We start from the raw sequence: 27,711 nt of genomic DNA on the forward strand, positions 1-27,711 counted from the left end.
AAGATTTAATGCAACTATTTTTTTGTACAGACACAGATGTGTCTGTACATATAGCCATCATCTGCGTCTGTCGTCGCCGTCGTCGCCGTCGTCGCCGTGCACTCAGCGATAACACGATAAGTGGAATACCGTTTTACATTTTGTATTCAAATTTACAGAACTGATGAATATTCATAATACGCAGGTCAAGTTCGAAAATCAGCATGATCGGGCCATTTTTAGGGAAGTTATGCTGTTTTTTCTCTTTTTTTAGCATTATTTTAACACCGATAACACGATAAGTGAAAAACCATTTTACTTTTTGGCTTGAAACTTATAAAACTGATGTATATTCATAATATGCAGGTCAAGTTCGAAAATCAGCATGATCGGGCCATTTTTAAGGAAGTTATGCTGTTTTTTCACTTTTTTCAGCATATATGCAGCACCGATAACACGATAAGTGGAAAACCATTTACTTTTTGGCTTGAAACTTACAAAACTGATGAATATTTATAATCCGCAGGTCAAGTTCGAAAATCAGCATGATCGGGCCATTTTTAGGGAAGTTATGCTGTTTTTTCACTTTTTTCAACATAAATGCAACACTGATAACACAATATAAGAAAAACAGATAGGCCAATTGTCATTATACTCACAGGAGTAGTCAAACTAACTAAAATGCAGGTTGAGTTCGAAAATCAGCATAATCGGGCCTTTATTTTAGAAGTTATGCTGTTTTTTCACATTTCCTCAGATTCAATTCTTAGGCATGTTAACAGTCTCATTATTTAACTAATAAGATACGTAAAAGTGTTTGTTTGATATTTCCTGCATCTTTACAACATTGTTAATTGACTATGTAAAAATGATTGTAAACTTGTTATCGTGTATTGTGTAATATAGTGTCAAAAATGGAAATAAACTCATATCATTGCAGTTTGTCAGATGCATTCATCCACTATGTTCAGAATCTCAGAATGGAGGAAGTTGGACATTTAACACTGTTCTATTGATATTTTTCCCATCTCATCAATTTTCTTAGTTGGTCATATAAAAATGGCAACAAACTGTTTATTTTGTTTTATGTTTAAAAAATGTTAAAAATGGAAATAAACCCATTTCAGAACAGTGCTGTCTTGTTTACATTTTGGTATTTTTAAGATGTGACTTTGAAGTTCCATGAGCCTGCAGACCTTTGCTAGTCACATTTTCTGAATATCCATGATACTAATATTTTATTATTAAAAATTGATGGTCATTATGCTGTTAAACATTATGTAATATTGCATCAAAATTTGAAGAAACCCCTATTTTGGGCACTGCTCTCATGATGACCATTAAACAAAAATCATGTCAATTACTGTTCTCAAACTTACAGGAAAGAAACATGGGTCTAAAATACAGCTTCAGTAGGCAATGCAGTCTGTTTGTTAATTTTTTCTGGCAGTTAAACAGTTTTTTGTGAAAATTTAATTTTTCACTTTTTGGCATTTTCAAGGTGTGACTTTGAAGTTTCAAGATCCTGAAGACCTTTGCTTGTCCCGTTTTCTGCATGTCCATGTTACTAATATTCTATTATTAAAAATTGATGGTCATTATACTGTTAAGCATTATGTAATGTTGCATCAAAATAGAAGAAAACACAATTTTTGGTGCTGCTGCCATGATGACCTTTATGGGAAAACCGTGTTATGACTGTCAAACCTTTAAAAAAGAAACACAGGACTAAAATGCAGAATGAGTTGGAAAAGCAGTCTAATTGGCTTCTTTTTCTGGAAGTTATACATTTGAGTGAAATATTCATTATCTTTTTGGCATATTCATTGTGGGACTCGGCGCTCCCATGGACATGAAGCCAAATGGTGATCAAATTTTCTACATGTCCATGCTATTTATTGTCAATAATCAAAAATTGGTGATAATTATTCTATAATTTATTATGTAATGTTACATCAAAATTGACAACAATATTTTTGCATTGCTACTGCAAACATTATGAAAAGAAAACTGTGTTACTTATTATTATTTTTAACTTACAAGTATGATTTTTAGGATTGGCATGCAGTTCAAATTAGAAAGCCAGGGCAATTGGTTTATCATTTATTATTGAATTTATGCAATTTTGTGTGAAATTTTCATTTTTCTCATTCTGGCACTTTCTAAGTATAAACTTGAACTCTGATGGGCCTGAAGCCTTATGCTTTTACTTTCGTCGTTGTTACCTGTTGTGCATAATTAAAATTTGATGTTGACTGTGCAGTAAAACATAATGTATTATTGCATCAGAATTGGTAGTCTCCTATTTTGTGCATTATTGTTTTGTGCTTTTCTTAAGATGTGACTAAAAATTTGAATAGCAGCTTCATTGAAATTATATTTACCTCAGGCTCTGCCAAGGAGGTTATATTTTCACCCCTGTTTGTCTGTCATCAACATAACTCAAAAAGTTATGGACCGATTTTGCTGAAATTTTCAGGAACTGTCAGAATTGGACCAAAGAGGACAATGATTAGTTTTTAGTGGTGGTCTGGCTCAAAATTCAATCAATAATCAATAATAATCAACAATTGCTGCCTTGGCAGAGGTCTGCACTCTCGGTGGTTTTCTAGTTTTGTTATGTTTTCCTTTACAATTTTTTCTCAAACACTTGCATTTGTGACTTTTAACTCTCATCCGCTTGAGGCTCTGCACATTTTCTGTATTTCCACATAAGCAATTGCATTGTTTTTTATGTCTTTAAACATTATATAATATTATTTTATGCACTGTCATCATTTTTCAAATATTGAGACTTTCATCATGTGACTTTGGTCTCTCATGGTCCTGAAACTGTAATCTTATTGAAGGGGTGGATTGAGACCATCTTCTGGGTCTTCTGGAAGACAGGTTATTAAGTTTATATTGACTGGTATCTATTTTTTCTGTTGGAAGACCATCAAAATGGACGATGGATCAACATAGATACTTTGGAATACTGTCAGAAAATATCTCAGGGTCCGCTCCAGTTATTGACCATGTTACCTGTTGTGCATGATTAAAATTCAGTGTTGACTGACAGTGCTATTTTAAGCATTATTTATTATTGCATCAAAATTGACAAAATGACCTTTTTTTATATCTTTATTTTCTGTTTTTTGTCTGTACATTTGACAGCTTTGCTGCCTTGTTAGTTTTAGAAATTGTGTACCAGTTTGCTTTACTGCAAATTGAGAGGAACTGTGCGCGCGTTGCACATGTATGTGTGTGTGTGTGTGAGAGAGAGAGAGAGATAGAGAGAGAGAGAGAAATGATAAGAGAGAGGGAGATCAATACCACAGATTTTTCTTCAAGTTTGTTATGTATGAAAGAAGGAAATGGGGGGATAGAGAAAGAGGGGATTTAACGAGAATATTTCTTTTCAATTTCGAATGAGCAATTATTAGTTTTTAGAAACAGTTGATTTGATATGTTGAGTGTAAACCTTAGTAACCTCGAATAACCCAGAACAGTTGTTTAGCGAATCTGCATTTAATTTTCCGAGAAATCTTCCCCAAAAACCCACCTTAAAAACAACAAACAAGTGTCAACTTATACTTAGATAATGTGACTCCTGCTCAGGAGTCTAATGATGCGAGAAACTTGGTATTTGTTCGCCCAAGATCTATTTGTCAGATTTTCGATTAATTGTCGAGAGATAAGAATATTGTTACCCGAGGACTATTTTTACCACAAATGAAAAACAAATAATGTTTACTATAAATAGTCTTATCGGTTCAAATAAATCACTGCAATTTCTTCGGTTGGAAGACTCTTTATAAGAATTGTTTGGACATCTGTAAGTTTAATCAAAGCTACTTGAAGTCTTTCCAAGATGTCACTCCAATGTAACAACATAATCTAAGTCACCAGTTTTGCAATTGGTCAATTTTTCTTTTGTCAGGCACGCGCACTCAGACACACACACGCACAAACACACACACACACACACACACACACACACAAAAAAAAAAAAACAAAAAAAAAAAAACATGCGTTTCTTAAATAACATGCTTTTTTTCAATGTTGTCAGTGATTATGAATCCCTGGAAAATTTGCATTAGGTTTGATATGTTCTAATTAAATTTGCCTTAAAAAATCCCTCAGACATTCTTGTTCTCTCTATCCCCGAAAGGATGCAGAAATAATTTATATGACAGTAAATCACAATTTACAAAGTATTTACGCCTTGCTCTCAGTAACACAGTTACAAGGCACTTACCGCTATTAATTTACATTATCCTTGGTTTGACTAATGACCACTGTTGTTGCTAACACTAAATTATTATCCCATCTCTTTTTCTTTCTCTCTCTCCCCCTCTCTCCCTTCCCCCCTCCCACACACACACACACACACACACACACACACACACACACACACACACGGTAAGACACCAGTGACACACAAATACACGCAAAGGCACGTGAACAAGCAGACACAGAACGGGTTAGATTTGTACATCCCACAATTTCGGAAGCGGGATTTAATTGTTTACTTATGATATTTATATCTACAAAGATTGCATTTATTCATACTAATCGCGTTTTATTTATTGTGAGGTTTGTCTAGCATAGGCTAGTATAACGACACGCCTTTGAACGTTATTTTTACGATTTTCTTAATCCTCTAGAAGGGCCACAGATTGATTTTCACTAGATATTCACAGATATGTCTTTGGATAGTTCTTTACATTTTTTCTGTGCAGTCCAGCAATTTTTGCATGGAATAAAACAGGCCGTAGCCAGGGGTTTCAAACCAGTCGCCCTTTTTGCCAGTAAAAGGTCTGCTCTGGATAAAATTTGATCTAGATACCGGGAGGGGGGGGGGGGGGGTTCATGTAAAAGTCCACGTTCTCAGAAAAAGACCCCCCCCCCCGCCCCCCCCCCCTTTGAAATTGCTGGCTGCAGGTCCGATAAATGTCATCACCCATTTTCCCTTTATATTAGTATAGAGTACGGTTTCATCGCCACCTCTTTTCTTCTACAGCATTTTCAATCATTTTACCCTCCTAGCTGAATACATAGCATATCTTCTTCAGGTCAATCATTTTTCCTCAATCTCTCCAAACTATCTTATATGATGACGACAGATTATGTGCACAGCATGCTGCAGTAATTGTGATGATTAAATGAAATACAGGACACCATGTTAATTGTATTTACTATTTTATGAACTACTATACCTTTCTCATCGGTGGAATCAGGTCTACAACTTGAGATTGCTTCTCTTCAGGCCGTCCATAATGCAGGTATATATTTATTTACCATATAATGAAATACATGTGCGAGTACACTGTTGTTAAAAAGCATTGGCACACCTTTGGTTTTCTTATATTTCATTTTTGGGACAATTTCCTTTGGTTTTGAGAGAAAATTATGTGGAGCTGTATTTGGTAGTCCTCATGGCACGAGTTCCCGTCGGTAATGAATAACTGGGGAGTGTTAGGCATAAAAGAGGCGTTTTTGTTTTAAAGATCGATAACGTTTATTATGTAGAATGTATCAATACAAAAAAATGCGTAAAATTCATAATGTAACAGATTTCGTTAGAAGGGAACATTTTCCAGACTCTTAGAAGCGATAAACATACTGTACGGTTAAAGGTCAAGATCAGTGTAAAAAAAAACGTGCATTCGACGTTCCCAAAACTGTTCACTGCCCCCATCCTCTTCCAGCTCAAGAGCTTTCTTGGTACATGTTATATATAATGTGTCAGGTGCGACGTCACGCATTTTACCAAGGAGCCTGGCGATCCAGATACGTATGTAAATGTAGGCATATCTTATGCGAATTCTGTTTTCTGTATATTCTAACAGTTTCTCTTAATGAAGAGTTACGCATCAAGTTTCCCTCTGACACATGCCTTTACTTAAGGATAAAAATAATGATTTAAATCCAATTTGCGGCGTGAAAAAGCACTTGTTTGTTTCATGATAAATGTACCTGCTTAAAAAAAAAAAACAGCTGGGCAGTCTCTAACACTCCCCACAATATCATTAACACGGAAAAACACAGGCTTGCGTTCAAAACATATTTGCTTATGTTTTATTGATATTTAACAAATATTTACATAACTATATTTACCCTGGTGACTGAGAAAAATCAGTACTAACAGTGCTCTTGATGACAAAGACAACATTAGATATCACCAAATACGTCCTTTATACAGTCATCTTTACACATGAAATATTTAACAACGTTGCGCAAATTTTCAATCAATCGTAAGGGCACCGTGGGCTTAACGGAAATTATTGAGAGAGAGAGAGAGAGAGAGTGCACTGCAAGAGAAAGTCAGACAACGAACTTCCTTTTTATCTGCAATATGTCGTTATTTGAAACATTAAGGATATTCTTGTTGTGGCAGAGGTCAATTGAATGGTGACATGCATGTACATTTTCGTCTCTAAAGATTTGTTTTACCACTGAAAACTGTCTTAAAGGCCTCATTCACAACAAACATTAGAATATTTACATGTTAACAAAAATTCTATTAAGAATACAGATAGCATCAATATCTAGTAGAACAGAAAATTCCTTAAAACGTTTGTCTATATCTTCACATTTGTTCTCAAAGTTCATTTTGTTCCAATCAATCTAGATGGCAAAATTTCAATTGGGGGTATTTTTTTGCCAAAATATCATCACAACAAAATCAAAATAATTCAGCTGTAGGCTTGGTTTAAGTAAGCCTAACTTTGAAATAATAATTAGTGATTTTTTCCACGCCTATCTTGTATAAAATGTCATAAATCTTTGCCCCAATGTTCAGCGCCAACGTCTTAAATTTTAAATCTACTTACGTGCTCACTTTTGGGACACCGACCTTGGCTTGGTGAAGTTTAGTTGACATATATTGGGCTATGAAAATGATGAAACTGGTCGGATGGAATTGCAAGTTTAATATGTAATGGATATTTTAGCCTTATTCGCCAATAAAAAATTGGTCCAAACATGTGCTGTTTTCATGAAAAGACATGTGGGTCCAGAACTGATCCTTCGGTATTATGCTGTATGTGATATAGTACAAACACAAACATAAATTAATGGCACTTAAAAAATCTTAGCAAAATTGGCGTTGCTTATGTCCACACACAAGCATAGAACATGTTCTACCCCCTTCAATATTTTGTGCATCATATTGCAATATTGTACAAAAGGTTTGCATCAGACGTAAAGATAAAGGTTTCGATCAATATCTTGTTCTATCTGAGCTGTAAAGCATACAGTATATCTATTGCATGTATTTATTGGCAGGATGAAGAATAGAATTTACAGACAAAATCATACACTACACTGCATATATCATCATACCATTGCCCATGAGTTGACTCGTCTTCATTCAGTCTTACTGCAAGGACCAGGCAGTTGCCATAGCCAGTGGGGTTGGACGGGGCCCAGTCCATGTACGTCACGTTCGTACCAGTGTGGTTCCATATGAAATGACCATCTGTCAAGTGACGAGTTCCGTCAATCCAAAAATGCGCTGTAATAGATTGTTATGCTGATAAACAGGGGAATTCGTTTGCTTATAGTGTGTGTGTGTGTTTACTGTTGCCCGAAGTTGTAAGTGAACCATTAGTTTTTTCCAGTATTTTTAATCTTCCCGTTATGTTATCAGAATTATCATTTATCATGTTTTGAAAGTTTAAAACAATGGAACAATGTATGTAGTAGTGAAGCTAAATCTACATGTACGTGTAAGTGAATGAACATTAATTTGTGATAATATAGGCATTTACTTCCTCCACTCCTATATACATGAGTTACAACCAAGTCGTTCTCTTCTGCCGATCCTATGGTCGTTAGGAAGACACCTGGGCCGAACGATTGACAGTAGTCATTGGCGTCTGTCCATGCCTTGTTAGTGCCGTGCAAATACCAATGGTTTCCAAGTTGTACGAAGCCGTCGGGGACTGTTTTAAACGAAAATAAGATCATTTTCTTTTCAAGTGCTTGGATTAACGCAACCCAGTCGTAGAAAAAAAAAGAACATGTCATGATTTATTTTTAATCTGAGGCGTACCTCGCATTTCGCAAAATGATAGCGAGCTACTGAAATGTGACCATTTTTTTTTTTTTGGTAAAGAATCATTCCATAGGGATTTCCGACTTTAAAGTTTACTTTTGTTACTTTCCACCATTAGATCAATTAATTCAAAACATTGATAGGGCTATTTGCTAAAATGCCTTCAATAATTACCGTCCTAAAGAACTCCCCGCGCCCCTAGCTGGTTTTATAGGATTTATCCTATAGGGCATTTTTTTCAAATCCTAGATTTGCAGATTTGCACATACACAGAATTAATAAGGAACCGACTGTTTTGGTATGAGTTATCTTTTTCCCAGGGAACCTACAATACGTTTGTTGTCAGTGCATTTGTTAGTACTTGCAGCTGATATTTCTTGTTTTGGAAATTCATTTTTATACGTAATATTGCTGAACTTACCAGTTAAATTTAGCTGATTGCAAAAATTGGTTTCATTCCTAGCAGGAACCTGAAAAAAAACACATATTAAACATAAATATATATATTATATACGTAATAACACACACACACACACACACATATATATATATATATATATATATATATATATATATATATATATATATATATATATATATTGTTAATGCACTCTGCTGAAATAAGAGCTATATTTTCTACGTCATATTACTTTATGCGTCTTAATTTTTCCAGATTAAAAACATCTTTAAAAAAAGAGAATACAGGAACATTAAAATTAACCCATTGGACTTTGGGTGCAGAATTTTATTTGGGACGTATACAAAATAAAGTTAAAGTTTGGTTTCTAATACAAGTAAGCTTAATGGTGTCAAAATCCACGCACTGATTAATAAAAACTTACTTTTTTAAGGTACTGAAATCCCTCCCGATAAATCAGCTTATCTGGCACCGCTATTTCACTTATCAGCTCACACACCCACGATCCACTTATTTTCCCCAAGTTCAGAGACACACACCTTGGGTCATGCAGACAAAAAACGGTGCACTCCAATTTGGAGCGAACCTCGTAACTGCCAATGAGAGAACCATTGAGGGAAAGGTTGACGTTTGCGGTTCCTTCCACGGTCTGTTCTGTTTGAAACGTGGCGCTGGGCAAACTGTTCGCTTGTCCGTACGAGAGCCAGGACAGCAAAGCGGTGAAAACTGACCAGCGGTGACTATAGCGGTTGTCCATGGCGAGTATACTGTCCTACGGGTTGATGTTATTAAACGTCGCCAATGGAATATTTCAAACCAAAGCGTACACAATGTATGTCTGTAGCGTACGTTTTTAAATAAACCTTTGCCCTTTTATTGTTTTTATGTTCCCTAAATCACGAGAAGCTGGATTATTTTGTACATACATACAGTTCACAGAAGTGCAGAAGATCTATGAGTTGAACATCATAATGTGGGTATGCGCAGATTCTGGCGACTCTCAAAGTAGGCTGCACTCCCCAAATGCATTCATTAATCCACTGCCGAATTAAAAAGTCGGCTTTGGGTAAAACAAATAATGAAATCGAAGATTTTTGAAAATAGGTTGACGTAGACTTATGCAGTCTGACTTGGTTGATAAAACGGCCTTCGGGAAAAGAATGAAGATGTTTACACTGGTGGAGTAATTCAGTATTTTTAAAAGAAATTGTCATATATTATCAATTATTATGGGAAAATTCATTGACCGCGCTGCAGGGCAGTGGAGGCATCTCAGTATATGTGACCCCGGATATTATTAGCAATGACATGCTCTGCCGTGATAGCATTCATAGTTTTTGACGTCGTTTACTTGAAGAAAACATTTATCTTCTAGTCGAACGTGTTTTATGAGAAATATAATGAATGGACGATTTGGGATATGTCCAGATTATGCAAATGTGCCAGAGGCTAAATATTATTTAAATATTTAAAGTATCAACAATATACGACGTCATTTACCTCGCTTTACTTTAATTTTAATTAAAAGATATTAATACATGCTCGCTAAAGTCAGTCGAAATTCTTATGTGTTTAACAATATTAAAACCATGGTCTAGTTAAATTACAAAAACTGTTGATAAGCACACAGTGTGCCGACTTTGTGAGCCTACAATGCGGTTAAAATCTGTTTGTCACATGAAAATTGGCAAGCCCCGAAGTTATGAAGATAAGGTGTCTTGTTTTTTTTTTTTTTAAGAATTAAAATCGGTAAGAGTAGGCAATGTTGATTTATCCGTTTTTTTTTATTGGGAACTTTAATAATATGATTTTTTTTACCTTCGATGTCCGGCAAAATGAAAGGATAACCCTATTGATTAGAGCTGATACTCATCAGGGCTGGATGGGGTGAAAAGGGCACAGTCCGACACACCATACGTGTACCCTTCTGATAGTCCCTATAAATACTTAAAGCTGTCCTTTTCTTTAGATTACACTGTAATGTTTAGTTTATGATGCTATAGCTAAGCAAACCGACCACGTCGGATCATCTCTCTCTCCCTCTCAATGCGTGTCAATAAACTGTGTTTGCTGCGACAGATTATGGCCATTGTCTTTTTTTATTAGCACTTTTCATTGCAAATGCTACTTTTTGCAATAGAAGAATACAGGAATGGAATACTGTGGTTATTTAAATCGTTTTACTCCAAATATAACACCCATGCTTTTGTATTACACTCAAAAGAGAAAAATCAATAATATTTGTATGAGATTGATAATAAAGACGACCAACCCTTTCGCGTGAAATGCATTACTGGGAATTCGCAAGGATAAAATGTAATTATGACACATGAAATTACCAAATAACTTTTTATTAAGTCATTTTTGCATAAAACATTGTGTATATTCACTCAATTGTCAGAGAAATGTCGCCTAGGGCTAAACAGAAATTGTAGAGAATTAAGAGTGACAGTTCATGTGACAGCGTACTGCAAAAGAAAGTCAGACAATAGAATTTCCTTTCATCTGTAAATTTTCGCTATTTCAAATATTTAGGATATACAGGGTTACTACTTAATATGGAATATTTTTTATCATTGTTATTTTTGAGTGGCGATTATAAATCTTTTGGCTTAATTCATCAAAAAAAGTATGTCATTGAGTGATAAAAATATCCAGTCTTCTATTGTGAGATATTTTGGTCAATAATATCAAATCTGACATAAGACGTCATTCAAAAGAAAAGAACAGCCCCAGAAAACCATATCAACAGTTTGATGTCAATATTATTTTAAGCTAAGATATTAAAGAAAATGATAGCCTCCGGACAGTGATATATTACACAGTCAAAGAACACATTGCAGTAAATCATGAAAAGTCATCAATAGCGGGTATCACCTCCAGCAGCCGCTTGCAGCGCCCTCATCCTACATGGCATACCCTGTGACAAGTTTTTTGGAGTTTGGATGGGGATATCATTCCATGCAGTGATATTTGCCTGTCGTAGTTCATCCACATTTACCGGCCGATGACCATAGCTATTAATTCTGTGAGTTACTTCCGCCCACAGATTTTCAATTGGGTTCATATCTGGGGAGTTTGCACGCCAGGGCAGTTGCTGAACCGATTGGTTTCGAAGAAAAACAGTGATTCTGCGGTCCCGATGTGTGAATGCGCAGTCGTCTTGATACACAAAGTTGTTCATGAAGATGACTCTTACAAATCGAAGCATTGTTTGCTGTAGAATGTCTCTGTAGGAACCCTGGTTGAGGTTGCCTCCTAAAAAAACCAACTGGTTCTGGTCACCGGCATGAAATGCTCCAAAAACAGAGACGTTACCACCCCCTGCTTACACCCTAGGCAGTGCACAATCATCGTGTTATGCCTCTCGTACACGTCGGCGGATACGAATTCGACCGTCATCCCTAAAAACTCCATATCTGGCCTCATCACCGAAAACGACGTGATTCCAGAGTTTTGGCTGAAAACGCACGTGGTCCCCAGCCCATACAGACGTCGCTGTATATGACCTGCTGTTAACAGTGGTTTCCCTACTGGTCTTCGTGCAAAATAACCGGCTTGCAGTGATCTCTTGTTAACGAGGGACCTTCAAACGGGTATTTGAATGGCATCCTGCCATTCTTTTCTGAGGACACTGGTTGTCTTTGTACGACCAGCACGGCGCACTCTAAGGAGAAGGCGATCCTGTCTTCTTGGTGTGATACGCGGACACCCTGGTAGAGTTATTGGAGTAGGTGCCCCTGTTGCAGCATTTCTTTGGAGGACTTAACTAACGGTTCCAGATAAATGTTGAATTACCTGGCAATGGCTGTCGGTTTCTGGCAATTTTCTCTGAGAGCAAGAATCCCATAGTAAGCTGCGTTGCTTAGCTGTCGAACCATATCTTCACTAAGGTACCTGTCAAGTTTCAGAGCGATCCCTTTGTTGCTTCTCTAAACACACTCCAAAGATTGAACGAACCCATGCGTTTTTATACAAGGGCAGAAATTGCCGAAAAGACCACCCCTCACATTTCTGACCACAGAACATGCAACTGCATGCATCAATTGCTTCGAGAATTGTGTGGTAATTAGGTAACACACCTGGCTACACATGGAGTGACACCTCATTTTTGGATTTAAAGTAGTTGGAGAGAAAATAAATATTTTGTAGAAAATTTTCTTGCCAAAAAATAATATTCCATATTAAGTAGTAACCCTGTACTTGATTGTCGCGGAATTAAGTCAATTGAATCTTGACCTACATGTACATTTTCGCCTCAAAAGATTTGTTTTTACCACTTAATACCTGCTAAGAGGTGTCATTTACAATAGATATTAAGATATGCACATGTTATCAAAATGCTAATAAGAATACAGGTAGTACGACTACCGAGGAGAACAGAAATTCCGTAAAATATTTCTTCTTATCTTCAGATATGTTCTCAAAGTACATTTTGTTCCATTCTTATCTAGATGACAAAGTTCCTACTGGGAGTATTTCGGTGCATTACACCGATATTAAAATAATGCAACTTGATGCTTGGTTTAAGTTTTGTCTCCACTCCTATCTTGTATAAAATGGCGCATATCAGTGTTCGAGGTACAGTGCCAACGTCTTATTTTCATATCTCCTTACGAACGCACACTTTTCGGTAAAGTTACCTCAGTGTCCATATATGGGGATCGATATGAGAATGAAGAAACTGGTTCGTGTCGGCTGTGAAACTCAGGTTTCATAACTTATGGGCACTGATCATTTGAAATTTTGCTGTATACGTTACGGTACAAAAAACAAGTACAAAGGGCCGGAAACATACGGTAGATGCACGGATCAATCTAGCACAATTGGAGTGGAGTTGTTGACGCCTACATACTACTGTAGAAAATGTTCCACCTCTTTGCCCTTTGTGAAAAAATTGCATTAATATTGTACAATGTTTGCATCAGACGGAGAGTCACTGGTTTCGAACAATCTTTAAACAGAGCTGTAATTAAATCCTACATTTATTGGCAGGATGAAGAATTGAACTTACAAACAAAATCATGAGTATCGCTGCATAAATCATCATACCATTTCCCGTGGTTCGAGACATATACTCCATATATTGCAACGACCAGACAGTTTCCAAAGCCAGTGGGGTTGAAGGGGCCCCAGTTCGTGAACGTCACATCCATGCCGTTGTGGTTCCATATGAAATGACCATCTGTCACGTGGCGAGTTCCGTCAATCCAAAAATGCGCTGTAATAGATGTTATGCTGATAAAGCAAATTTAGTATTTACATTATATATGTAAGTATTGTGTGTGGGTGTGTGTGTGTTCACTGTTGCCCTAAATGGTACACTTTTACCCTCTACCAGGGTAAGAGGTGGATGTTTAACTAGATAATCACATATATGTCTGTAGCTAATTCATGACGATTCATCAACCAGAGAAAAGTGCACATAGTAAACCTGGTAGAGGGGCTAGTACACGCTTGGGTTTATCCAATATTTTTATCTAGTCTTAATTGTAATCAATTGTAATTGAGTTGTGGTTCATCATGTTATAAATATATATGCAAAAACGATGGAACAATGCATCAAGCAGTGAAAATAAGCTAAAAACAAAATAGATAAATAATAATACAGAATGAAAAACACTAACATTCAGAAAAACACGTAGGGCGAATGATGAAGTACACATATTTTATCAAAAATCCCTGGAACGTGTAAATGTGAATGAATGAACAAAGTGATAATAGACATTTACTTCCTCCACTACTATAGACATGAGTTGCAATCAAGTCGTTCTCTTCTTCCGATTCAATGGTCGTTAGGAAGACCCCTGGGCCGAACGACTGACAGTGGGCATCGGCGTCTGTCCATGCCTTGTTAGTGCCGTGAAAATACCAATGATTTCCTAGCTGTACAAAACCGTCGGGCACTATTTAAAACGAAAATGTACATTTGTACAGACATTAAGATCATTTTCTTTTTAATTGCTTGGATTAACGATACCCTGTCATAGAGAAATGTACTGTATTTCACAATTTGTTTTTCATAGAAATGCAAAGGAATATGCTATTTTATATGTATTCTTTTTTCTCTGTCACTTTTCTTGTCGTTGTATTTAACATTGTATGTCTTTTGTTTGAAGGTTAATTTTGATATTTCGTGTGAAATTGCTACACTTACCAGTTAAATTGAATCGATTGCAAGAGTCTGATTCATTGCTGGCGGGCACCTGAAAACTTGACTCCATTTTTCAATCTTATAATGATATTGTACATGCAATCGCTTATCAGCTAAATAGGAGTTACATTAAATCTAACGCTATGTTGCAAAATAACAGAAAGTAAATTGATATCAAAAAGTGCCTATCAAATGTACATGAAAGCAAATACAAATTGATTAATAAACAATAAAGTATTTTAAAATCTCAGAAGTTCCAATTTGCCCTGATCTGAGCTTTTGGTCTGTACGTTTTCGGGTTCTGATGTGTTCCTCGTGTGTCTGATTAAGACTTACCATTTTAAGGTACTGAAATCCCTCCCGATAAATAAGCTTATCTGGCACCGCTATTTCACTATTCAGCTCACACACCAACGATCCACATATCTTCCCTAAGTTCACAGACACGCACCTTGGGTCATTCAGACAATACACGGTGCACTCCAACTTGGAGCGAACCTCGTAACTGCCAATGACAGAACCATTGAGGGCGAGGTTGACGTTAACAGATCCCTCCACGGTCTGTTCTGTTTGGAACGTGGCGCTGGGCAAACTGTTCGCTTGTCCGTACGAGAGCAAGGAGAGCAAAACGATGAAAACTGACCAGCGGTGACTATAGCGGTGGTCCATGGTCAGTTTACTGTCCTTCTCGGTGAAATGACTGAACGTCACCAATGGAATATTTCGGACAAAAGCGTATGTTTGTACTGTTTTTAAGTAAACCCTTGACTTTTTAATTTTTTTATGATCCCCAAAACACGAGAAGATGGACTATGTTGACATACTTGTACATACAGTTCGCAGATGTGCAGAAGATATACTAGTATCTCAATGTTGATGTAAAGCTGAACATCATACTGTGGGTATGCGCAGCTCTAAAAGTCGACTCCACTCCTAAAACCCATTCATTAATCCACTGCTCAATTAAAAAATGTCAGCTTTGAGTAAATACAAATAAAATGAAATCGACGATTAGTGAAAATAGGTTGACGTAGACTTGTGCAGTGCGGCTTGATTGATACAATGGCCTTCGGGAAAAGAATGACGGAAACACAGGTGGAGTTATTCAGCATTTTTTATAAGAAATTATCATATGAAAGTTCATTGATCGCTTCGCAGGGTATTGGAGCCATCTTAATGCATATGGCCCCCGGTATTATTAGCAATGTCATGCTATGCCGTGATACGTATTCATAGTTTTTGACGTCGTTTACCCGAAGATAACATTTATCTTTTATTCAAATTATATGACAAATATAATGAGAAATATAATTAATGGACGATTTGGGATTCCAGGATATACAAATATGCCGCAGGCTATATATAATTTAAGTATTTAAAGTATCAACAAGACATGACGTCATTAACCTCACTTTACTTGGAAGATGATGTTAGGACATGCTCGCTTAAATCAGTCGAAATTCTTTTGTGTTTAACAATGAAGTAGATAAATTACAAAAAAATTGTTGATAAGCGAACGGTGTTCCGACTTTGTGAGCCTACTTTGACAATGTGGAAAATTGTCAAGTCCCAAAGTAATGCAGATAAGGTGTCATGTATTTTTTCTAGAATTAAAATTGGTTGGAATAGAACATTTTGACATAACCGTTTATTATTGAAAACTTTTTAAAATGCATGAGTTTTTTACCTTCAATGTCCGGCAAAATAAAAGGATATTAATTAGAGCGAATACTCATCAGGGCTGGATGAGATGAAAAGGGTGCAGTCCGACACACCATATCCTTCTCTTTATCGAAGAAGTGGAATGAATATCCTTTTATGTCTTTTTATTTAGATTTACCCTTTAATGTTTAGTTTATGATGCTATAGTTAAGCAAACCGACAACATCGGATCATCATCATCTCTCTCTCTCTCTCTTTCTCTCTCTCTCTCTCTCTCTTAATGTGTGTCATTAAATTGTGTTTGCTGTGACTAATTTTGTCCATTTTTTTATAAGCACTTTTCATTGCAAATGCCACGTTTTGCTATGAAAGAATACAAGAATGGAATGCCGTGATTATTTAAATCGCTTCACTTCAAATATTACAACCATGCTTCTGTATTACCTAAAGAAAAAAAGTATATTTGTATGAGATTGATCATAAAAACGACAAACCCTTTCGCATGAAATGCATTTCATTACTGCAAATTCACAAGGATAACAATGTAATATGACACATGAAATCCCCAAATTATTGTTTTATTCAGAAATCTCTACACAATACATTGAACAAGATAAAATTTTCACAAACGTTGTACACATTTTTTTCAATCGTCAGAGTAATGTCGCCTAGGGCTAAACTGAAATAATTGAGTATTGAGAATGACAGTTTATGTGATAGCGTACCGCAAAAGTCAGACAACATACTTTCTTTTCGTTTGTAAACATTCGCTATTTAAAATATTTATGATATCCTTGATTGTGGATTAAGTCAATTGAATCTTGACCTACATGTACATATTCGCCCCTAAAAATATGTTTTACCACTAAATATCGTCCAAAAGGTGTCATCTACAACAGATATTTTAAAAGACATATGCATGTTATCAAAATACCAATAAGAAAGTAAGTAGAATCACTATCTAGGAGAACAGAAATTCTGAATTACGTTTGTTTACATCTTCATATTTGTTCTCAGAGTACATTTAGTCTTTATATGGGAATATCTGGGGATATGATAAACAAGAACTGGTCCGTATCGACTGAGAAACTTAGGTTTCATATCTAATGGATATTTAACGCTTTTCAACGAAAAAATTAGGTGAAAATACCGGTACGTGCTGTTTTCTTCAGAGGCTTGTGGGTCGAGTACTGATCTTTTGAATTTTTGCTGTATACGTTACTGTACAAACGACAAGGTTAAACATTACATTAACCCTTTGCCCTTTGTGAAACATATTGCAGTATCGCGTAAAATGTTTGGAAGAGTAACGGGTTTGGAACAATGTTTAAACAGAGCTGTAATAAAGCCCTACATTTATCGGCATGATGAAGAATTGAACTTACAGACAAAATCATAAGTATCGCCACATAAATCATCATACCACATCCCATGGTCCGAGTCGCGTGGTCCATATACTGCAACGGCCAGGCAGTTTCCGTAGCCGCTAGGGTAGAAGGGGCCCCAGTTCGTGAACGCCATGTCCATACCGTTGTGGGTCCATTTGAAATGACCATCTGTCACTTGACGCCTTCCGTCTATCCAAAAATGCGCTGTAATAGATTTTTATGCTGATAATGCAAACTTCGCCTTTATAAAATCATGTAAGTATTGTGTGTGTGTGTGTGTGTGTGTGTTGACAGCACTTTTACCCTCTGCCAGAGTCACAGGTGAATTTTTCACTAGATAACCACAGATAGGTCTGTGGCTAATTCATGGCACGATGCGATATTCGCGCTATAGAAAAGTGCACATAATTAATTTGCGGAAGGTACCTGTAGAGGATAGTACACTTTTGGGTTTATCCATTATTTTTATCTACTCTTAAATATAATCAGAGTTGTATAGAACAGTTTCATTAGCTATGTTATTCTACGAAAATATAAGTAGCGATAGACAAAAGAATCTTCACAAGTCTAATCAGAGTTATAATTATACATGTAAAAACGATGAAACAATGTCTCCAGTAGTAAAGATAAACTGATAACAAAAATAAATAATAACTAGAGGATCAGAGAGGCGATACCGCCTCCGGGTATTGCACCACCAACTGGAGTAAGCGCATTCGTATGGAAGACAAAAAAGTGACATCACCTCCAGTATTTTGTTTGACACGCTCTACAAATTACAGGAAACAAGAGTTCTCACTTTTTTTTGTTGAAAAATACAATTTATAATAAAATCATGGGGAAAAGTAAAAGGTCAAATCCAAGTCTGTGAAGTGTGGTTCATGACGAAAAGTAGGTCAAAGTTCAAATTCATGGTTACGGTTAGACTGCCAGTATATGACTTCTTATTCAAGTTCAATAGTAACTATGCGCGTATCTCTGCCAGTTTTGGAGATAAAAGGGAAGGAAAATGTTAAACCGACAGAGCCCAAAATTTACGTAGATCGTGTTGAGATTGTCTGTTGCTTAAATCTAAGAGATCGGTACGCAGGCCCTTGTAGTCTAGGAGGAGAAGCGGTAACGGTGACATGGCGGTGGAGCCGGCGGATACGGCGGACGAGACGGATCGGGACTAAAACCATGTGTACAATAACATACCGGGTAGATTCTACAGAATGAGAAACACAAGCATTCAGAAAAACAGGTGTGGCGAATGATAAAGTACACATATTCTACAAAGAAAAACGACTGGTACATGATTATGTAAATGAATGAACATAGTGATAAAAGACATTTACTTCCTCCACTCCTATCGACGTGAGTTACAATCAAGTCGTTCTCTTCTTCCGATTCAATGGTCGTTAGGAAGACCCCTGGGCCGAGCGACTGACAGTAGGCATTGGCGTCTCTCCATGCCTTGTTAGTACCGTGCAAATACCAATGATTTCCAAGCTGTACAAAACCGTCGGGCACTGAAAATACGAATATGTTCATGATCATTTTCTCTTTAAGTGCTTGGATTAACACAACTCAGTATCAATTGTGAGAAAATGAATATTTTAGAAATTATTTCTTTTATTATGGTTTGCGTATCACGCAGTTTTCAAAATGTTATCGTGCTATTGAAACGCGATTAAAGATTATATGCATCAGAAGTGGAAGTTTTATTTTCTTGCTTTCCAACGAGTTATTCTTGTATATCACAGAAATTGACGCAAAACACTGCTATCACTATTCATTAAGGTATGTCTTTAGCATTAACTGACGTAAAAAACTTGTTTGTTATATAACATTTGTTCCTGAGGGTGAAAATCTACAACTATCCCAATTCTGCATGTGAACAGAAGTGAAAAGGAACATACAATTTAGATGTACGTTCTGTTTTTTCTCGGTCACCTACAGTGCATATTGTAAGCACCAGAGGTCTTTTGTGTGAAGATTCATTTTGATATTTTCTGTGAAATTGTCGCACTTACCAGTTAAATTGTGAGGATTGCAAGAATTTGATTCATTGCTGGCAGTAACCTGAAAAATAATACCCCATGAAACACATTTTTCGTTCAATTTATGATATAATGGAGGCATTTGTTCATCGGCTAAAATGAGAGTTACATTTTCTATATCAGATATCTTCAGGCATCTAAATTATCCATCTTAAAACATCCACCAAGTAGACATAAAAGAAAGAATACGAGAACAATAAAATTAACCCATTGGATGATTTTGTTTGCGGAAATTTGATTAATAGAAAAGAAAAAATTGACTTAGCGTTAGGTTTTAAAATAACAAAAAGAACGCTGTTTTCAAATTTTTCATAGGTAGGGCCTAGTTCTACATGTAGTGCTGTGTACCGGAACTATCTATAAAATGTACAAATACAAATTGATCAACAAAAGATTTAGAAATAACCCGTTTTTTCTTTCTTTTTTTTTTTAATTATGAAAAACTTTAAAATCTGGAAACCTCCAATTTGACTTGGGTTTCCCTTTGGTCTTTTACGTTTATTGCATATATTTTCTGGGTCTGATTAAGACTCACCATTTTAAGGTGTTGAAATCCCTCCCGATATATAAGTTTATCCGGCTCTGCAATTTCACTATTCAGCTCACACACCAACGATCCACTTATTTCCCCTAAGTTCACAGACACGCACCTTGGGTCATTCAGACAAAACACGGTGCATTCCAATTTGGAGCGAATATTGTGCCTGCTAATGACAGACCCATTGAGGGCAAGGTTGACGTTAACAGATCCCTCCACGGTCTGCTCTGTTTGAAACGTAGCACTGGGCAAACTGTTCCCTTGTCCGTACGAGAGCAAGGGCAACAAAACGATGAAAACTGACCAGCGGTGACTATGGCGGTGGTCCATGGTGAGTCTACTGTCCTTCTCGGAACGTCACCAATGGAATATTTCGGACAAAAGCGTATGTTAAAATTTGTACTGTTTTTAAGTAAACCCTTGACTTTTTTTATTTTTTATGATCCCCAAAACACGAGAAGATGGACTATGTTGACATACTTGTACATACAGTTCGCAGATGTGCAGAAGATCTACTAGTATCTCAATTTTGATGTAAAGCTGAACATCATACTGTGGGTATGCGCAACTCTCAAAGTCGACTGTATTCCTTAAACCCACTCATTAATTCACTGCTTAATTAAAAAGTCGGCTTCAGGTAAGTACAAATAAAATGAAATCGAAGATTTGTGAAATTAGGTTGACGTACACTTGTTCGATGTGACTTGATTGATAAAATAGCCTTTGGGAAAAGAATGAAGGTAACACAGGCGGAGTTATTCTCCATTTTTATAAGAAATCATCATATAAAAGTTCATTGATCGCAACGCAGGGTATTGGAGTCGTCTTAATAGATATGGCCCCCGGTATTATTAGCAATGCCATGCTATGCAGTGATACGTATTTATAGTAGTTTACCCGAAGATAACATTAATCTTTTAGTCAAATGTATTTTAAGAGAAAATAACAAATGGACGATATGGCATTCCAGGTTATGCAAATATGCCGGAGGCTATATTATTTAAATATTTAAAGTATCAACAAGTCATGACGTCATTAACCTACCCTTACTTTGAAGATAATGTTAGAACATGTTTGCTTAAATCAGTCGAAATTCTTTTGTATTTAACAATGGGGTAGATAAATTTCAAAAAAAATGTTGATAAGCGAACAGTGTGTCGACTTTGTGAGCCTACTTTGACAATGCGGATAAAAGCTATCTGTATGTCACATGAAAATTGACATGCCCCGAAGTTATGAAGATAAGGTGTCTTGTATTTTTTTCTAGAATAAAAATTGGTTAGAATAGACAATTTTGACTTAACCGTTTATTATTGAAAACTTTTAAAAATGCATGTGTTTTTTACCGTCAATGTCCGTCAAAATAAAAGGATATTAATTAGAACGAATACTCACCAGGGATGGATGAGATGAAAGGGTGCAGTCCGACACACCATACCCTTCTTTTTATCAAAGAAATAGAATGTCCTTTTATTTAGATTTTCCCTTAAATGTTTAGTTTATGTTGCTATAGTTAAGAAAAACGACAACATCGGATCATCATCATCATCATCATCTCTCTCTCTCTCTCTCTTTCTCTCAATGTGTGTCATTAAATTGTGTTTGCTGTGACGGATTGTGCCCATTGTTTTTTATAAGCACCTTTTAATGCAAATGCCACGTTTTGCTATGGAAGAATTCAAGAATGGAATGCCATGATTATTTAAATCGCTTCACTTCAAATATTACAAACATGCTTCTCTATTACACTCAAAAAAGAAAAAAAGTATATTTGTATGAGATTGGTAATAAAAACGACTAACCCTTTCGCGTGAAATGCATTTCATAACTGCAAATTCACAAGGATAACAATGAAATATCACACATGAAATCACCAAATTATTGTTTTATTCAGAAATCTCTACACAATAAATTGAACAAGATAAAACTTTCACAAACATTGTACACATTTTTTTCCAATCGTCAGAGTAATGTCGCCTAGGGCTAAACTGAAATAATTGAGTATTGAGATTGACAGTTTATGTGATAGCGTATCGTAAAAGTCAGACAACATACTTTCTTTTCATTTGTAAACATTCGCTATTTAAAATATTTATGATATCCTTGATTGTGGATTAAGTCAATTGAATTGCAAAGTTGGTATCAATTCTGTGAGAAAATCATCCCCAGAAATGCACTGCATGACGTCACGCTTAGCCCACTGCGCATGCGTGCACTTTTAATGAGTTGCTAGATTGCCATAGGAAAATGAATGGGTTCGCGATTCGTGGGTAATTCGTGATAACTGACAAACTAACGGCCTGATGCCGATAGACAGCAACGCTGTGCTATGCTTCAAGCAACTCCTGACCAAATATCGCTATGGTTTTTAAAAAAATTCTGTTGTACACACGTAATAAGAAGTTTGCCCTGTATTGCCTAGCCTACCCTCAGCAAAACGCACATATTTTCAGAAATAGTGATTTTTGACGGTAGATTCACTCAGAAACAAAGGCAAACTAATTCGTTGCCGATAGCACTAGCAGATAGCAGCACCATACAGAGTCAGATTAAAAAGTTTCATGGCAATTGAAGAACTTTTGCCACTGTACAATGGAGTCCAAAAAAAAGCACTTGACACAAATGTGAAACTGCCCATGCAGTGCAAGGCCAAGAATTCAATCAGAATTTTCAATCATATTATCAGATTCTACATAAATTGACTGACAATATCACTACTCAGTATTTTACTAATCTCTTAACCCAAAATTCCTACCATCATTTAATAATAATGCAAAATTCTTCTTTCAGATTGCTATTTATTTTAAAGTTTAATGCTGCAACTGTTCAAAAATAATCTTGTAGTAAAGGAGAAATGCAAATAAGAAGTGGAAGACCAATTTTACCCACATTATTAAATTATTTGAATATAAAAAGAATAAGATCACGATTTAACAAATTAAAATAATCCTTCATGAACTCTTTCATGAATAACATATTAAACAAAATTAAAGTTATAAATTAGTGGTAATGGCTTATTCTGGAATATAGCCTATGACCTCTGCACATCATCAGTACCCGACTTGGTACAGTGTAGTTACTGCTTGGATACAGAGTTGGATTTAATAATGTAACAATAAGAACAATATATATTACAATAAACTTCTCTGCACATATCATACGCTTGTTACCATGAACTAACACTACTTGACAATGGGCTGAGCACTTATCACAGAGTCTGTGTGCGATGCCATTGTTGTGCTGTGATTGGCTAGTTGAGTCACGTGAAGCCCTACTGTAGCGCCCTCGCGTATCGCGTGAATGCTGCGCATTTCTGGCCATGGCACTCATGGCCACTAGACAATCATTCAACAATCTGTTAACAAAGGTGTACTGTTTTTAGCCAGTACTGTTTTTAGACACCCCCTCCCACACCTCCCCTCGTAGCTCCCCCCCCCCTCTCGTGTCCGCTCACTGCCCCCCCCCCCCCCCCCCCCTGGCATTTTGGTCAGGCTACGGCCCTGAATATCTTGTATTTTTCCCTAGAATTGAAATTGGTTAGAATAGGCAATGTTGACTTAACCGTTTACTATTGAAAACTTTTAAACTTCCATGCCTGGCAAAATAAAATGATAGCCCAATTGGCTAAAGCTAATGCTCATCAGGGCTGGATGGGGTGAAAAGGGTGCAGGCTGACACACCATACCCTTACCTTTATCGAAGAAGTGGAATGAATATCCCCATATAACTACTTAAACATGTCCTTTTATTTAGATTTACTCTTTAATGTTTATTTTATGATGCTATGAAGCTATGCAAACCAACCACATCGGAACACAAGGATAACAATGTTATATGGCACATAAAATCACCAAATAATTGTTTTATTCAGAAATCTTTGAACAAAACACTGAAGCAGATAAATTATAATATGCGTTGTGTGTATTTTCACTCAATCGTCAGAGAAATGTCTCCTAGAAACAGAATTTTTGAAAAGTGAGAGTGACAGGTCATGTAACAGCGTACTGCAAAAGAGAGTCAGACTACAGACTTTCCTTTTATTTGTGAATTTTCGCTATTTGAAATATTTAAGATATCCTTCATTGTGGCAAAATTAAGTAAATTGAATCTTGACCTATATGTACATTTTCGCCTCTAAATATTTGTTTTTACCATTAAATACCGTCCAAAAGTTGCCATCTACAATAGATATTAAGAGACGCATATTATCAAAAATTCTAATAAGAATGCAGGTACATGTAGTATCACTATCTAGGAGAACAGAAATTCCGTTTAACATTTTTCTTATCTTCATTTATGTTCTCAAGGTACATTGTGCTACATTTAATCTAAATGACTAAGTTTCTACTGGTGGGGGTATTTCTTTGCCAAAATATCAAGATAATTCAGCTTTGGTTTAAGTTTCACTAACTTTTTAATAATTATTAATATTTGTCTCCACTCCAATCTTATATAAAATGCCGCATATCATTGAATCGAGGTTCAGTCTTCATTTGACCTGTCTTCATTTTCAGATGTCCTTACGTTCGCACACTTTTTGGGTTCTGGCCTTGGCGCAGTAAAGTTACCTCAGTGTCCAAAAATGGGAATCGATATGAAAATGAAGAAATTTGTCCGTGTCGGCTGTGAAACTCAGGTTACATATCTAAAAGATATATATACCGTTTTTCACCATAAAAAAATTTAGCTGGAAACAAATTTTGTTTTCTTGAGAGGCTTGTGGATCGAGAATTAAATCCTTTGAAATTTTGCTGTATACGTTACGGTACAATGGGCCGTGAAACATACGGTAGTTACACGGAACATTCTTAGCACAATTGGAGTGGAGTTGTTGACGCCTATATACCACTAGAAAATGTCCCACCCTTTGTGAAACATATTGCATTACTGTGTAACATGTTTGCATCAGACGGAGAGTTAAATCTTTCGAACAATCTTTCAACAAAGCTGTAATTAAAACCCTTCATTTACTGGCAAGACGAAAAATAGAACTTACAGACAAAATCATAAGTATCGTCACAATAATCATCATACCATTTTCCGTGGTACAGGTCGCGTGGTCCATATACTGCAACGACCAGGCAGTTTCCATGGCCGCTAGGACTGTAAGGGTCCCAGTTTGTGAACGTCAAACCCGTACCGTTGTGGTTCCATATGAAATGACCATCTGTCTTGTGACGAGTTCCGTCAATCCAAAAATCCGCTGCAATAGATTGTTATGTTGATAATTAAGGCATTAAAGTATTTACAGTATATATACAGGTACATGTAGTGTGTGTGTGTGTGTGTGCGTTTGTGCGTGTGTTCATTGTTGCCCTAAATGGTACTCTTTTACCCTCCACATGGGTCACAAGTGGACATTACACTAGATAACCACAGGTACATGTACGTCTGTAGCTAATTCACGACATGATACGATTCTCGCGCTAGAGTAAAGTACACAATTAACCTGCAGCCCTGGTAGAAGGTAGTACACTTTTGGGGTTATCCAATATTTTATGTGGTTTATCAGGTTATACGCGTAAAAATGATGGAGCAACATCTCCAGTAGTAAAGATAATCTGATAAAAATGAATAAATTATAATAATACCGAATGAAAAACACTAACATTCAGGTAGGACGAATTGTTAAGTACACATATTCTACAAAAAATAAATAATGATAATAATAAAAAAATAAATCAGGCAACATGTATATGTAAATGAATGAACACAGCGATAAATATTAATAGACATTTACTTCCTCCACTCCTATATACGTGAGTTGCAATCAAGTCGTTCTCTTCTTCTGATTCAATGGTCGTTAGGAAGACCCCTAGGCCAAACGTCTGACAGTAGGTATTGGCGTCTGTCCATGCCTTGTCAGTGCCGTGCAAATACCAATGATTTCCAAGCTGTACAAAGCCGTTGGGGACTATTTAAAACAAAAATATACATTTATACTGATGTTAAGATCATTTTATTTTCACGTGCTTGGACACCTAGTATCAATTGTGAGAAAAATGAGTATTTTAGATATTATTTCTTACCTAAGGTTTTATAATGGTTTATGTATTACGCAGTTCTCGAAGTGTTATTGTGCTATATTGAATTGTGATGAAACATTATATGGTAGAGAATCATTTATCAGATATACATGTATCAGAAGGGGAAGTTTTATTTTCTTGCTTTCCGACGAGTTTATTCGTCTATATCACACAAATTGATTTAAAACACTGATATCACTATTCACTAAGATATGTCTTCAGCATTAGCCGACGTAAAGAACTTGCTTGTTATATAACATTTGTTTCTGGCAACTATTTTAAACCTGCGTGTGAACGGAAGGAACATACTATTTAGATATGCGCTCTGTTTTTTTCATCGGTCACGTGTAGCACTTTTATTGTCATTGCATCTAAAATTGAATGCATTAGAAGTCTTTTGCGTGAAGATTAATGCTGATATTTCCTGTGAAATTGTTGCACTTACCAGTTAAATTGTGAGGATTGCAAGAATTTGATTCATTTCTGGCAGTAACCTGAAAAATAATACCCCATGGAACACATTTTTCGTTCTTTTTATGATATAATGGAGGCATTTTTTCATCGGCTAAAATGAGAGTTACATTTTCTACATCAGATATCTTCAGGCATCTAAATTATCCATCTTAAAACATCCACCAAGTAGACATAAAAGAAAGAATACGAGAACAATAAAATTAACCCATTGGATGATTTTGTTTGCGGAAATTTGATTAATAGAAAAGAAAAAATTGACTTAGCGTTAGGTTTTAAAAGAACAAAAAGAACGCTGTTTTCAAATTTTTCATAGGTAGGGCCTAGTTCTATATGTAGTGCTGTGTACCGGAACTATCTATAAAATGTACAAATACAAATTGATCAACAAAGGATTTAGAAATAACCCCTTTTTTCTTTCTTTTTTTCAATAATGAAAAACTTTAAAATCTCGAAACCTCCAATTTGACTTGGGTTTCCCTTTGGTCTTTTACGTTTATTGCATATATTTTCTGGGTCTGATTAAGACTCACCATTTTAAGGTGTTTAAATCCCTGCCGATAAATCAGTTTATCCGGCTCCGCTATTTCACTATTCAGCTCACACACCAACGATCCACTTATTTCCCCTAAGTTCACGGACACGCACCTAGGGTCATTAAGACAAAACACGGAGCATTCCAATTTGGAGCGAATATTGTGCCTGCTAATGACAGACCCATTGAGGGCAAGGTTGACGTTAACAGATCCCTCCACGGTCTGCTCTATTTGAAACGTAGCACTGGGCAAACTGTTCCCTTGTCCGTACGAGAGCAAGGACAACAAAACGATGAAAACTGACCAGCGGTGACTATAGCGGTGGTGCATAGTGAGTCTACTGTCCTACTGGTTGATGTAAATAAACGTCGCCAATGAAATATTTCAAACCAAAGCTAAGAATTGTTCTGAACTGCGCTTTAAAGCAAACTCATTCGGTATACGCTTATTTGC

At 36.2% G+C, this 27,711-nt stretch overlaps 1 protein-coding gene and 2 long non-coding RNA genes across 3 annotated transcripts; all 3 read right to left on the reverse strand.

The window, feature by feature from the left end:
* Positions 1–7,142: 7,142 nt before the first annotated feature.
* On the reverse strand, positions 7,143–8,495 carry LOC147762931 (uncharacterized). Its single transcript, XR_015333659.1, has 3 exons — positions 8,445–8,495; positions 7,737–7,910; positions 7,143–7,480 (listed from the first exon to the last, which is right to left on the reverse strand). It is a non-coding gene; the product is annotated as an uncharacterized LOC147762931 (long non-coding RNA).
* Positions 8,496–17,494: 8,999 nt separating this feature from the next.
* LOC147762932 (asialoglycoprotein receptor 1-like) lies at positions 17,495–21,392 on the reverse strand. Its single transcript, XM_087009789.1, has 4 exons — positions 20,223–21,392; positions 19,661–19,709; positions 18,983–19,156; positions 17,495–17,849 (listed from the first exon to the last, which is right to left on the reverse strand). The coding sequence occupies exons 1-4, from the start codon at positions 20,553–20,555 to the stop codon at positions 17,614–17,616; spliced, it is 792 nt and encodes a 263-aa protein (XP_086865915.1). The 5' UTR covers positions 20,556–21,392; the 3' UTR covers positions 17,495–17,613.
* A 2,325-nt stretch (positions 21,393–23,717) lies between these two features.
* On the reverse strand, positions 23,718–26,746 carry LOC147762933 (uncharacterized). Its single transcript, XR_015333332.1, has 3 exons — positions 26,697–26,746; positions 25,966–26,139; positions 23,718–25,428 (listed from the first exon to the last, which is right to left on the reverse strand). It is a non-coding gene; the product is annotated as an uncharacterized LOC147762933 (long non-coding RNA).
* Between the last annotated feature and the right edge of the window lie 965 nt (positions 26,747–27,711).

Source organism: Lingula anatina, chromosome 3 (genome assembly GCF_051362555.1).
Source record: "Lingula anatina isolate TDL-2025a chromosome 3, LinAna3.0, whole genome shotgun sequence".
Taxonomy (NCBI): Eukaryota; Metazoa; Brachiopoda; class Lingulata; order Lingulida; family Lingulidae; genus Lingula; species Lingula anatina.